Source organism: Durio zibethinus, chromosome 12 (assembly GCF_047325235.1).
Source record: "Durio zibethinus cultivar Kanyao isolate XHJ-2024 chromosome 12, ASM4732523v1, whole genome shotgun sequence".
NCBI lineage: Eukaryota > Viridiplantae > Streptophyta > Magnoliopsida > Malvales > Malvaceae > Durio > Durio zibethinus.
In genome coordinates, this window is record NC_143173.1 from 6,420,090 (window position 1) to 6,433,797 (window position 13,708).

At 31.5% G+C, this 13,708-nt stretch overlaps 1 protein-coding gene across 5 annotated transcripts; it reads right to left on the reverse strand.

Annotated features, from left to right (window-relative positions):
• Window positions 1-4,739: 4,739 nt before the first annotated feature.
• Window positions 4,740-13,273, reverse strand: LOC111295818 (transcription factor TGA2.3-like). 5 transcript variants are annotated; one of them, XM_022889549.2, is made up of 13 exons: window positions 13,203-13,273; window positions 13,023-13,101; window positions 12,598-12,785; window positions 11,481-11,584; window positions 10,786-10,856; window positions 10,492-10,683; window positions 10,135-10,209; window positions 9,957-10,016; window positions 9,340-9,417; window positions 9,169-9,220; window positions 8,113-8,384; window positions 5,840-6,088; window positions 4,740-5,293 (listed from the first exon to the last, which is right to left on the reverse strand). In XM_022889549.2, exons 3-13 carry the CDS (start codon window positions 12,693-12,695, stop codon window positions 5,147-5,149), a joined length of 1,398 nt encoding a protein of 465 aa, XP_022745284.2. In that variant the 5' UTR covers window positions 12,696-12,785; window positions 13,023-13,101; window positions 13,203-13,273; the 3' UTR covers window positions 4,740-5,146. The 5 variants fall into 5 exon arrangements, with proteins under 5 accessions (XP_022745284.2, XP_022745285.2, XP_089625357.1 ...); XM_022889550.2 differs by having other exon boundaries at window positions 13,208-13,271; XM_089769231.1 differs by having other exon boundaries at window positions 13,023-13,225.
• Window positions 13,274-13,708: the final 435 nt, after the last annotated feature.

Consider the following 13,708-nt stretch of genomic DNA (forward strand, 5'->3'; position numbering starts at 1 on the left):
TAAGCTTGCCGTTGATGTAATTAAGATTTTTTTTGTTAAAATTGTTTTATGGTAATCACTCCTTATGATAAATCTTAATGATGTATGTATGCATAACAAAGTAGAGAAAAAAAGGTTAGTTAACATAATATAATATATACAAGGAATAACAAAATATAAAAGGTTAATATGTAAAAATATATATAAGGAATAACATAAATTTACAAGAATAATAAATGTCCCATCATGTGTACTATTTAGGTTTTTTCTAAATAATTTTTTATATAATATCGGATCGGGTCGAGTCGAGTTTGCCTAAAACCCGAACCCGACCCGACCCTCATTATTTCTTAACCTTACCCGATCCGAAACTCAAATTTCAAAAAAAAAAAACTGACCTCATAGGGTCGGGTCAGGTCGGAATCCGTCAAGGACGGGTTGGATTGTCGATCCTAGTTGCAGGAGAGTGGGTGGTAATGGTGTTGTGCACGACACCCCTACCACTTGTTCCATTGTCCTATTTTTTATGTTTTTTTTAATTAATTTATTATTTATGAATGTCATTGTATTTATTATTTAATTATAAACCAAAAAAATAAAAATTAAAGTAAAAGTAAAAATAAAAATAAAATAATGGGCCCAAGCTCAAGAAAACGAAATTGAGCCTCAATCCAAATGAATTGAAATCAAGCATCAGCCAACGAACCCAAAAAGAAACTCAAATGAATTTAAAATCAAGTACAAACTTGAATAACCCAAACAAATTTGGTGTCTATAGTAATAAAAATAGTTTTTCATATTAAAAACATTGAAATAGGTGTTAGTTTGTGTAATCTTAATTAACAAGGCTCTGATATCACTTTTTGGAATTGAACATTAAATATCATAGTATAATGCAATAGAATTTAAAATTTTTCAATCCCTTAAGCGTTGGATCACATTAACAAGATCATACGTAAACATACATATGCAATCAGTAAGGATAGATTTTACTTACTTTACTTGTGATGTTGTCAAGAACACTTCAAAAAAAAATCAAGCTCGGTTGTGGCAAACCAATAGCTATCCAAGTATCCAACCCAAGGTTGTTAATATCGTATCGAATAACATTTCAATTTTCTTTTAAAAAAAATGGTACATGGCAGTACCAATTGTTTTGTCTTATTATTTCAAATTTTTTGATTTAGTACAAATATATTTATAAATATACATGAACTTGTACATTTATACTACTAATAATCTACAAAATAAATATGCAATATCTTCAAAAATTGAATAAATAAGTTTAAAAGTATAAGAAATAATTTCACTAATTTATTATGATATTTTTAAACACTTAATTTGATGGTATGATATTTAAACGAGTGTTCTTTTCTTGTAAATATTAAGATAAAAACAATAAAATGAAAAAAAAAAAAACCCCTTAATTTCATGATTGTTAAATTTTAGAGAAAAAACACAATTGAAAACTTATGAACTTTAGTTTAAAAAAATAAAGTATCAAAGAAAATAAGTTGTAATAAAAATAAAGAAATTCAACTTTTAAAAGTTATTTGTTAATTAGTTTTATTTATATCAGGTTAAAAATAGTTAAATAACAAAAGACAAGTTAAAAATTATAAAACATGTTTCACATTTATATACTAACTGAAACAAGCTAATCTATCGAAATTCACCAAAATCAATGAAAATAACCTATATTACCCAGTATCAAGTTAGGTACAAAAAATAACCCTTATGTGTTTTCGTATTTTGATATAATTGAAGCATACCGATCAATATGACTGGTAACAAAATGAAATTAATAACATTGGTCTGACTTCTTATAGTAATCCACGTGAACAAGAGGAATGAACAGTAGAATTATCATGATGACCACATCTTTAATGTAAAGGCATTAGGCTTTGTTCCTCGGTTTTGGGCTTTAACCAAACAAATTAAGTCCAACTTAATTTGTCTTAATTTTAATCTTTCACACATTTTCCTATTATGTGTGACCCATTAGTTTTCTCAACATGATGGCAATAAATGTAATCATTATAATCCTTGATTCAAATTTGATGAATTAAAACTGTTATTTTATTTCAATATTAATTCTCCAATTAATCAATTTTATATTTATAGATCAAGGTCAATTCTTGTCATGTTGCGGTGACCCCCCAATTTATAGAGAATATCCTTTCATCACTTAATAACTTAATTTAACATTAAGTATAGATTAGTGTTTAGTCAATTTTGTTCAAGCATATTAGCTATTAAGTTTTGGTTTTGACATTAACTCTTGGATAAACTTTATAACTATTCTAAAATCTTATTCCACTTTAGCCAAAGACTTCTTAAATTAATTCACTAAGACTACGTGAGATATTCTCTCAATCACACAAAGTAATGAATCCTATAATAATTACTCGAGCAACTTCATATGCCTCATGTTATATCCAACAATACTTTACTAGTGTTTCTATGGTTAGAACCATGAGTAAGGCAAAATTAAAATACATCATATAAGATCAATAGTAATATCAAGTCAAAGAATCACTTAATCAATCATCATATGAGAATGTTGTTATAGATACTATATGAACTACCAAATATCATTCTTATCTCAAGTAATGTCTAATGAACTTATTTTTGTAACAAGCACCTATATGTTAGCTCAAGTTTATCAAACTTCAACCTATGAGATTAATTGCTTGCTTCATAAGTAAGAATATAACCATATGTCAATCTTAATAGCTTTATCAATCTTCTATCTTGATAAAGAATTGACTGGGAACAATTTAAGAATAATGCTTTGATGTAATGATGATCTTATAATTACAATCTCATTATAATTTTCTTGCAAAGCATATTTATTCTAAGTACTTTATCTATATAAGAAAGTAATATTAATTATGTGTATACAGTCTCATAGATAAAGAATGCTTTAATTAATAATAGTAATACTTAATATGACATGTATTATATAACCAATTTGATTGGTTTTAGGGAATACACCAACATCGATCCACGATGATCAGTAATTTAAGATCTTTGGCCGATCGATGGATGAAATTGTTGATCAGTGATAATTTGAGAATTTGAGCTTTTTGAATGTTTTAATTTCGAGGCAAGCAAGATTTTGGGTTTTTGTAAGCTTAGTAACGAATATCAAGGAAGTTTTTGGATGTTTGAGTTATTAGCAAAAAAGCTTTTGCATATGGAAAAGTGTATGGTGGTGTCTCAATGGTAAATGGTGACTTGCAGTGTTTGAGAAGGAATGGATGATCTCTAAGTGTCAAGGGTCGTTTTGGCTATTGATGAGCGAGATGGCCTTGGTTTTTAAGGAATTCAAGGTGATTGAAGAATCCTGGTCTGGTGGTTGGACTATAGGCGTGGTTGGACTATAGGCGTAGTTGGAGCTATAGGAACAAGGTTTAAAGGTTTGGTTTAGGAAAGGAAAGCGAAAATGAAATGATTCAGTGCTCTAGCAAGTGCAGGCCAATCACTTTAGAGCAGTGCCAATCAATTGGAAGCTATTATTTGATTCTGTAGGATTTTGATAGAATATTTGACAGGGTTTGAAATAAAGCGAAGGTTTAGGTTGAGGCTTTAGGCTACTTAAATGGCTTAGGACAGTTGAAGAAGCTATTTTTGAAGGTTAAAATAGGAGGAGAGAAAGAATTTTCTCAAAGTTTTTGGAAGATTTTTGGGAAAGAGACTTAAAGGTAAATTACCTGGAAAAGAAAATGCTTGATGAAAATGAGGACTAAGACTACGAGAGGCCTATTTATAGTGGAGGATTAGAGGTAGGAAGGGGATGGTCGGAGCTCTTCCGTCATTTGATAAATTTGAGGGATAATAATCCTTGGATTTATCCAAGAGATAATTAAAAAGATTTATCGTCTATAACTTTTATCAACACGTGTCAATCAATCGGTGGAGGATACTTCTTATTAGTTAGGTCTTCTTAAGTTGTAATATTCACCCAGGTTCATTCTCGATTTGAATTAAACTCTTTTAATCGATCAACGAACATATTAATTGATTAATGGCCCTTTTTTAGAGTCATTTTAACCCCAAACTTAAGCCCAAGCTTCAAACTTTGTCCTAATCGATCCAAGACCAAACATTATTAAGTTGATGTGAGCCTGTTGATCGGTACCGGATGTTGCCGATCAATAGATTGGCCAATTTCTGCCTCATTTTCATTGTTTGAGGAATTAATTAATTGATTAAATAATTCACATACAAAATTAGATTTTTAAAATTTATTCTCCTTTGATCGAGCTTAGAAAAATATTAAAAAAATAAAATGAATGTCAGTATAAAAATGTATAGATATTACTAATAACATTAAAAAATAAAAATAAATTTTAAAGTTTTGTGATTAGAATTTTAAAAAATATAAAAGTTTCATGAAAAAATAATAATAAATATTAATATCTTATTAAAAATAAAAAATTTTCACAAATTTCATATTTTGAGATGAAATTTAAAAAGATTAAATCTTCTAAAACTCTCTTTTTTTTAATTCCAAAAATTTTAACAATTCTCATTTTTATTTTAAATTTTTAAAATACAAGTGATCCCAGCTTAAAATCCCTCATCAAACACACTTTTAATTTCAATAATCTAAATTCAATTTACGACCACTTTAAATTGACATAACCATCCCAAAACTATTTAATAGTTTCTGCAGCAGATCAAAAATCCTAGCGTAGATGAAGCCTCACTCCCACACAATTGATGAAATGAAATACATAGGAAAATAGGATCAATTACAAATGAAAGCATCACATATATACATGCCAAGCTTTTAATGTGATTGTCGTATACAAATTGACAACATTACCCTATGTCACATATTCCATTCCCTATCTTCCTTTCTTAATTCTAGCATCAAAGTAATCAGATTATTGCACTACTGTTTCACAACCAAAGTACTACGCATACAACAACTTTGACAACATTTGCGATGTTACAACTGTGGAAAGAAAATCTTTAGACAACAACAAAGTGGCCTAGCTGCAACACAACGGCATCCTGAAATTCAGGATGTTGAAGTCGAAGTACAGCAGTCTACCCAACATCAATCAAAGCAATGCTCCAGGAAAACATTACTAAAATTTTATCTACGGACAATACATTTTCAGATTAACTTCATGCAGAAGGAAATATCTACTTCTCACTCCCGTGGCCGGGCCAGCCAGAGAGAACTGAGAGCTCGAAGCCTAGAAAAATGGTCATTTATTGCAAGAAGGGCCCGAGCTGATTGCCTAGTTGTCAAGATACGGTGCATTTGTTGCAGTGTCTGCTGACGCAGATTATCAGCCTGGTATATAAAAAACCAAAAAAAAAAAAGATTATTAGCCTGGTAATCACCCCGGAAAAATCACTTGATAAGAATATAAACTAAATCCCAATATATAATTTTACAAAAGAAAATTGCCTTTACGCACTTAAAAGAAAAAGATATGACATTGTTCTGCTCTCAAATATTGCATTAGCCAATTTTTAGATGCTGTAAAATGTGGAAGCATCAGGATTTCCTTCTTCAATAAAGAGAAGAGTCGTCTTCCATATAGAAAAGAAGATTAAATGCTAGTATTATTGAAATTAACATCCTTTTTATTTTGAGTACACTGAAACTTTCATATTAAAATTACATATAATATAACCAAACACCTTAATTATGTTATGAGGAGATATCCACACAGAAAAACTGTTACCCTACCATTCGAAAAGCCGACAAACAAAAGGCTCAAATAGGTCAGGCAGGAGAACACCCTTCCTCTCTCTCTCCCCCAACAATAAAATCACATAACATGTAGAGAAACGAATTGGAAACAAAGCCATATTGCACCCAAAATGTAAGTACCTGTCGAAGGAACCCCTCAAGGGTTCCTAACTTTCCCATGGCCATAGCCATTTGACCCATATAGTTTGCTACATTCCCAGATGATCCTGAGGGACCAGGTGAGCCATTGGCCAACGTCTCAGCCAAAGATTGTTGCAATGCTTCCATCCCCTGTGATAACGCATCTTCGGCCTGTTGTGATGATAGCTGCAAGTTGTGGATACCCATAAACTGTTGCTCAGTTAGAGGTTCCAATTGATTAACAAGAAGCTGCATCAACATCAATTAAGTTAAAAAAATTATCAATAAACTAACATGGGAAGAAAAGATGAATGCACCAGGATGTAACTTAGAATAAAAGAAAGGGAAAATAATGCATGTTTAACATTAATGGTTGAAATGCATCAGGATGTACCTTAGAATAAAAGAAAGGGAAAATAACCCCTGTTTAACATTAATGGTTGAAATGCAAGAGCTTTGAGACTGTCACATGGACTCAGGACATTGCATGGAGGTGTATGCATCTAACAACAGATAAGCCATGTTTTTTGGCTTTTTTTTACATTAATTTGGAGGATATAAGCATCATACAATATGAATTTAAAAGAGCCAAACACAACATATTAGGGTAAAGTAAACAATGCATATAGCATAGCTTCCAAATCAACAAAATAAGTAAAGCCAGTTTAGTTAATCACATACTATAATATAAAACAGCAACATAAAGAAAACCATCGTTAGCAGAATCAATGAGATCAAGGCATCAAATCATTGGGTCAAAGGTTGGATCATTCAAGTCAATTATTGGTTAATAAAAATTTATTTTTAAGTATTATAAACATTTTGAATAAAATTATAGATTACGAAAATATAATAAAACATTTTGAATAATTTTATAAATAACAACCTATGAGAAAAATAGAAATTTTTGTATCATTAGAAAATATAACAAAAAGCTATGCTTTCAAAAATAGGTTTTTTCTTTTAATTTTCAACTAATTAAAAAAAACTTTTTTTTTTTGGTGAAATGGCAAAACAATCTATAATTAGTATGAAAAGTTAGCTTAGTTTTGATTTAAATGTCATTTTGACAAGTCCATATCCCAGCCATTCAGGTCAATAAAAACCGAAGGGTTACCCTATCTGGATGTATCATAAACTGGCAGGTCAATTCAAGTTTTTCCATGTCAAAAGGATGAACAGTCCAGTTGCATCAAGGGCCAGGTCAATCGCTACAGGTCTAATAACTATGGATAAAACCCAATAGTGATTGTTATGCTGCAAAATAGCAGACAATGAACCCATAATACAGTCCGCCTGAGAACAAACTCCAGAAATTTTTTATTTTGTTCTTAAATGAGGATATAGTGTTCAAACACACATAAAACTAAGTTTCAAAGTCAACAAAATCAAACAGGACAAAGAGCAGAACAAGCTCTATTAAAAGGCATTCAATAGAAACATCACATTGTTAATGGGTATCAAATCTTAGTGATTCAGATAAAGATGTAAAGAGAAACGACCCAGCATCTACAAAAACTTGGTTGACACCACACAATAGTCAATTCAGTGTATTTATATAAACGACATTGGGTCCACAGTCTTCAAGAAATATTCTCAGATGACCACATATTTTGTCAGCTTACCCACTGAACTGGATTGTGCAAAAAAAAGAGCTTACCCTAACTCTTCCTTTTTTGAGTTGGAACCATGCACCTAAAGAAACTACTAGTAGATTAAAGGATCAAGTGGTTGTTACCATTGCCACTAGTTTTCTAATTCTAGAATCAAGACACAAAAATGCGTTTTGTATGCAAAAACAATACTTCTGAAATATTGAAAATTAAATATTTAACTTACATGGACAGTAAAATGCAATCCTTTACTTGAGACAACTATGTTTGAAATGATTTTTCATTTTAAACATTTGTTCACTTTTAAATCAAATATGAAACATTTAACTTTTACAAATTCCTTTTGTTTTAGGGTGAGCTTATTATGCATGTTTTGCTTTAGGGCTTTTATTGTTGCTTTGCATGAAAAAAGGATCACCCTTTGCTTTATAATTAGCTGTGAGGAAGCAAAACAAAAATAGCAAATAGAAAAGGTATCAAAGCCCTGAATATGTTCCTTAGTTAATATTCAGATTCAAGAACCAGCATATTAGTAACGCATCTAACTCCAACAAAGTTAAGGAGTGTAAATTCTGATGGGCCCCTTCTGAGGCATTCAAATATTGAAACCTAATATGCACCATGACAGCAGTCCCTCTGTAGAAGAAGACTGGAGCTCACCTTAAGAAGCTCAGATGAACGGAAGCCACCTATCCACAGAAAACACCGCTCTGCTGGTGTTTTCCACATTCCTGATAAGATATGGAAAACATCAGCTTTTGCAGCAGTGCCTTTCAATCGGAAAATGTCATCAAAATGTGCTGTGACGTTGTCAACAATGGTGCGAAGTTCAGTGTCACCAGCATGAGAATTGACTGCAGCCCTCAACTCATTTATCAGCCTATTTTGCTCCTCGAGCCACCGTGCATATTCAACATCAAATGCCAGGGCACCTGTACAACAGTCCAAACAATATCTTAGCACGATAGATATATTGGTGGATACCAAAAACTAAGAGACTAAAAGCGCTTCTTTTTAATTTTAGTTTTCTGCTTCAAAGAAAAAAAAAAGGAAGAGAAGTGAATAACCCCAAAAACATAAATTCACTAGCACATTGCAACAGCAGGAAATGTGAGGGCAATAAAGTTCACAAATATAGAAGCAAAATTAAATTAAAAAAAAAAAGAACTAACAATTAATTCATGTGCAGCCGAGGCCAAGCAATGGCAACAATTTGATAATTGATCAAAATCCAATAACAAAAGAAAAAAAAACTCTATTCAGTAATATTAGACCTTATATACTATGAAGACCAAAACAAGAAATAAATAAACTACTTCTACAACGGATAACCAAGCTAGAAAAGGTTTTGAAGCTCATAAATGCACATAAAGCAGGGCTTCTATGTGCCAGATAATAGCATCTATGCAGACTTAACAGTATTTTAAAAACTGACTAGCTCTCTGTCCCTCGAATTAAAATACCCTAACTTGGTATTTGCTGCCAGACACAAGCAAAAGCAGTAACTTCTGTTCCATGTTTTAGGAACAAAACTTGACATAGCTAACACATATTATCCACAAGTTAAAGGCTAATAGCTACTGTAATGAAACATGTTTCAACAAACTCAAAACATAATTACTTGAATTCCAAGCCACTAGTATCAAATCACAAAATCAATTTTCAAATTCCAACTGTGAAATTAAACAATAGGAAAGGCTAATAAGGCTTAAATACCATTTCCACTCATTGAATGAGATTGATCTCCGGAGCTTGAAATGAATATGCCCTACAATGAAAGAAGCAAAAACAAAAATATGTGAGGCATAATAGACAGCATTATCAGCCAGGAAATCGAAAAATGCAAATGATACATCACAATATTGATGAGATTAATATAAAGCAGACCTGCTGACGAGCTCGCTGCAGCTCTTGCTCAAGTTGAGTCAGTTTCAGTCGGCTAGTCTCTAGCTGCTGCACATATGCCTAGATTTTGAAAGCAGAAAAAAGGTTATGAAGAAAGGAATGCACTAATAAATTCTACAGAATGGGCTTTAATTATTATAATAAATAAAGTGTCGTAATTTTGCACTTTCATCCTAAGTTGCTTTTTCAAATATATGTGACCAACATTTGTATGTTAAGTTTTTTTTCTTTAAGTTTCTTTTTGTATTGGGGGGGACAGACCTCCATATCCATGTCCGTCTGATATGTACCAGTCAAGGATAATTCAAGGAAAATGAAGAACGACAGCAACAAAGTTTCCTCATATTTCCAATGAAAAACTTTATATGTTTTTCCAATTTTTATTTGTCTAAGAGGGACAATCAATATGAGTAAGAGAGGGACATGGTGTAATTTCTACACCACTTTACAATGGATTTTATAAGTGACCCCTAAACTTAACTTATAATAAGAAACAGAAAATGTACCTTGATAGATAATTGCCACAAAGAATATTATAAAAGCTTGATGATAGAAACATGATAAAGTTAAAAGATTAAACTAAGTCATTAATGAAATACTTTTTTCCTTAACCGGCTTTTTCTTGCAGCCTCACGATTTTGAGCAAGCCTACGCAATGTCTGCAAAGTAGTCATCGAGAAGGAAATATGATAAGTTCATCAATATTATATTACACGGATAAACTCCTTTAACAATCTAATATTCTTGTTATCCTAATTTAAAAAAAAAAAATCTCACCTTCTGATCTGTTTTATCTTTTGATCTGTCACTAGAATCAGAGGCCACAATAGCATTCGTTTGACCTTTTCCAAACTGCACAAAAGGTTGTTCAACTCACAATCACTATTAACCAGCAGGCAAATTCTCCAATACAATATATATATATATATATATATATATATTATACAAGTGTATTGTGTGCAAACATGCACACTACACAAGTAAATTTATTTTTCCTGCTTATTTCAAATGATGAAAGAAAAAGTAAATTCTAGAACAATAAGGTGAAATGAAAACTAAAATCCAAAAAAAGCAAAGGTTTTAAACACTATGATCTTAAACACGTATACATGAAATTGAAGCAAGAGGCATCACCCTTTGATTCTTCTCATCAGTATCATCTGTTGATGTATCAGTCCTAGGGCTGCCATCCACCATATTGGAATCCCCCCAATTCTCCCGACCAGCTGATATAGGTGCAAGATTTGGTGGGTTATCTTTTTGAAGCGATAATGTCTGTGACCCCACAATACCATCAGAGAGATTGCTGTCGGCAGATGCAATTGTCTTTCACATACATGCACACATGTGGAGAGAACACTCAGTAACTAAATTTATGTTAAAACTTTGAAGCACAAAGACAACTTTCTAAAGGAGATAAACGCTCACCTTATTTAAAGAACCAAACTGGGCATCAGCTATTGCCTGTGTACTTGACTTTATTTGATTAAATAGAGGGTCTAAAGACAAAAACATTATCAATTGAAAATGCATATCAAATAAGGCCCCCAATGAAAAGAAGAAAAAAATTCTAAATAATCAAATAATTTCAATTTCATAACGATAAAACTGACAAAGCAATATGATGGCAAGTTCAACAAGGAAAAAAAAAATAGATAGGCAAGGCCACACTGGCACGGGATAAATCTTGAAATAAATTTGGTTTATGAATCACCTTCCTCACCTCACCCTCAATTTTATGTTTTTTGACAATCATATTTATAGACTACATCCTTCAGTGAAAAATTAAAAGAAACAAAAATGATTTATTTCAGCTAAATCAATAAGAAGTGGAGAGAACATGGTCCAGCACTAATTACAGCCTACAGCCTCAAGCAATAACGAGTGGAGAACGGGGACCAAATCCGTAAGCAACCCACATTGTCATTATAGATGGTGAGTTGCAAGAGTCAATGCATTCATGCTACAATATAAAGAAATAAAACATGATACACAACATGTTCTACATGTAAATTTAGAGGGAAAGTAGTAAAAATGCATAATGAAATTCCTTTTCCATGAAATGAAATATTAAATGCTTGCATATGTCCATTAATAGAAAATTGAAGACCATCATCACATACTTCTGGAAAGATCAATAGCATCCTCTATACGAAATCCAAGAGATTGCTCAAGGGTTCCAAAGTCTGACATTCGAGAAGATCGATTGGCATTTGCCTCTGAGCCACTGAAATGCATAAGTCATCAAAATCACATGTTCCAAACTGATGCAGTATGATTCAATAGGTGCAAGATTAAGTCAATATTCCTAGCCAAGAAGAAAAAGCTACCAAGGAATATTTCATGTGTGTAATAGGGCATCACAAAAACATCTACATTCGTACACAGCCTCTATTTATCAAAGTTATAAGGAGGCCAACCACATATTCTAACAATCATATCAAATTAAAATATCCAGCATCCCAGTTTTGTGATCAATCTCTTATCGAGATCAGTTTGCCTGTTTTGATCAAACTCTAACTCAAAGTAAGAGACAAATTCTCACATTCTCAAAATATTACTGATATTGAAACTTGCCATAAGTAGAACACCAAGGAAACAGAAGGTTGAAAAACCAAAAAGCATTGTAGAACAGAAGTCAACTGGCATATAAAAAAGATTCCAAATACTTTCAAATTAATATGGGTGCTTAAAAGTGCAAACTCGGAGTGCACCCAGAGATAGGCAATTATCAAATATAATCATACAACCTTAACACCTACAGAAGAAAAAAATAATGGCTCTTTACCACATAACATGAACCTTTCAGTCAATATACTACCATTCTCTCGCCAGATATGTGGATGACAAATTGACAACAAAAAAGATGACAAAATAATATATTAATTCCCTGACTCACCCCCCTAGGAATACTAATGTTATCCTATCCTTATAACAAACATAAAAAGCCATGAATTCTCCTCCGACCATCACAATTTTCAATTCAAACTGCTTCATTAAACACCTACAATCAAGAATCAACTAACTCTACCTGACCACAAGTTTAATAACTAAAGACAATATAGGATTGTCTGAACAACCAAATACATGAATAGCCAGTACAAAGCTCATATAGAAAAAGATAAACATTAATGAAATCATACAAAACAGAAATCAAATGCACATAAACAATATAAAATCAAAAGAGAAAAAAAAAAAAAAAAAACAAAGCCAAATTTTGAAAAAGTGAAAAAAAAATACCTGGGATTGGAAGTGGGTACTGAAGGAACATAGCTCGGCATCGCTGCTGCAGTTTTTTTATTATTTTCTACGCCAATTTTCACCGTTCTACTGCCCATCAATCATCACATACCATCATCATCAACCAACACCTCCTCTTTTTTATCTTTCAACAACAAACCCCAAATCCACTCCTTGAATTTATTCAACTGAGTAAATCAAGAATACCCAATAACTCAGATAAAGTGACCCAAAAAGAAATTTATAAGCTATATTATAACCAAACTTCTCAAAACTAAAAAAAAAAAGGATTTCCTCTATATTCACCTACTCCTCCGTACAATTTTGCAACACAGAAAAACTCAAAAGAAAAATAATCCTAGACTTAAAAAAAAAATTGACTTTCAATCAAAAAAAAAAGAAAGAAAAAACTGAACAAAACTGACCTTGCTTTTTGTTCTAAGCTGAAATCCCAAGCACCAAGAATTAGATACAACTTGAACTAAGAAGAAGCAACCAATTCAGCTGAAAAACAAAAAAAAAAAAAAAAAGGAGTGTGTTGGTTGAAGAATTAAGCAAGAAAAGAAAGGGGAAACGAACTATAGACCCGAAAGAACAAAAAAAACCTAACAAGGCTTATTTGAAGCGCAAGTAAAAAAAAAAAAAAAACTCCTCTGATTTTGACTTTTCGATCGTGCATGTATCAATTGGTCTGTCGCTGTACATTATATAATATAAAAATAAAAAATACTAAAGTAACAGGGACAACTCTTGCGTTTGGTGATTTTAGTTAAAATATTATTATTTAATTGCCGTTGTTATTACAGTACTTAAATTTAGGATCCGATATTTATAGATTTTAGCTAAAATTTTAATTATTATTTTATTTGAAAAAATGAAATTCCAATTATGTTCAAAGAATAAAGATATGTACGTCATTTACATGAAAGTTAAATGCTCATTTATGTCTTGAATTATATCACTTTTGTTATATTAATATCTAAAAAAATAAATATTCAAATTTGCTTCCATCAAGTACTTTATTCTTTTTTGTAATGTTGATTAAATAAATGATATGACATAAATATTTAATAAAATTTTAATACAAATATCTTATAATATGATGCATGGT

Coding starts and splice junctions, on each gene's coding strand:
- LOC111295818 (XM_022889549.2), bottom strand. CDS start 12,695: ATGGGCAGTAGAACGGTGAAAATTGGCGTAGAAAATAATAAAAAAACT. Junction 9,221..9,339: donor TGCAGCGAGCTCGTCAGCAG/GTCTGCTTTATA, acceptor CTTTCATTGTAG/GGCATATTCATTTCAAGCTC. Junction 6,089..8,112: donor GTTCATCTGAGCTTCTTAAG/GTGAGCTCCAGT, acceptor ATGTTGATGCAG/CTTCTTGTTAATCAATTGGA.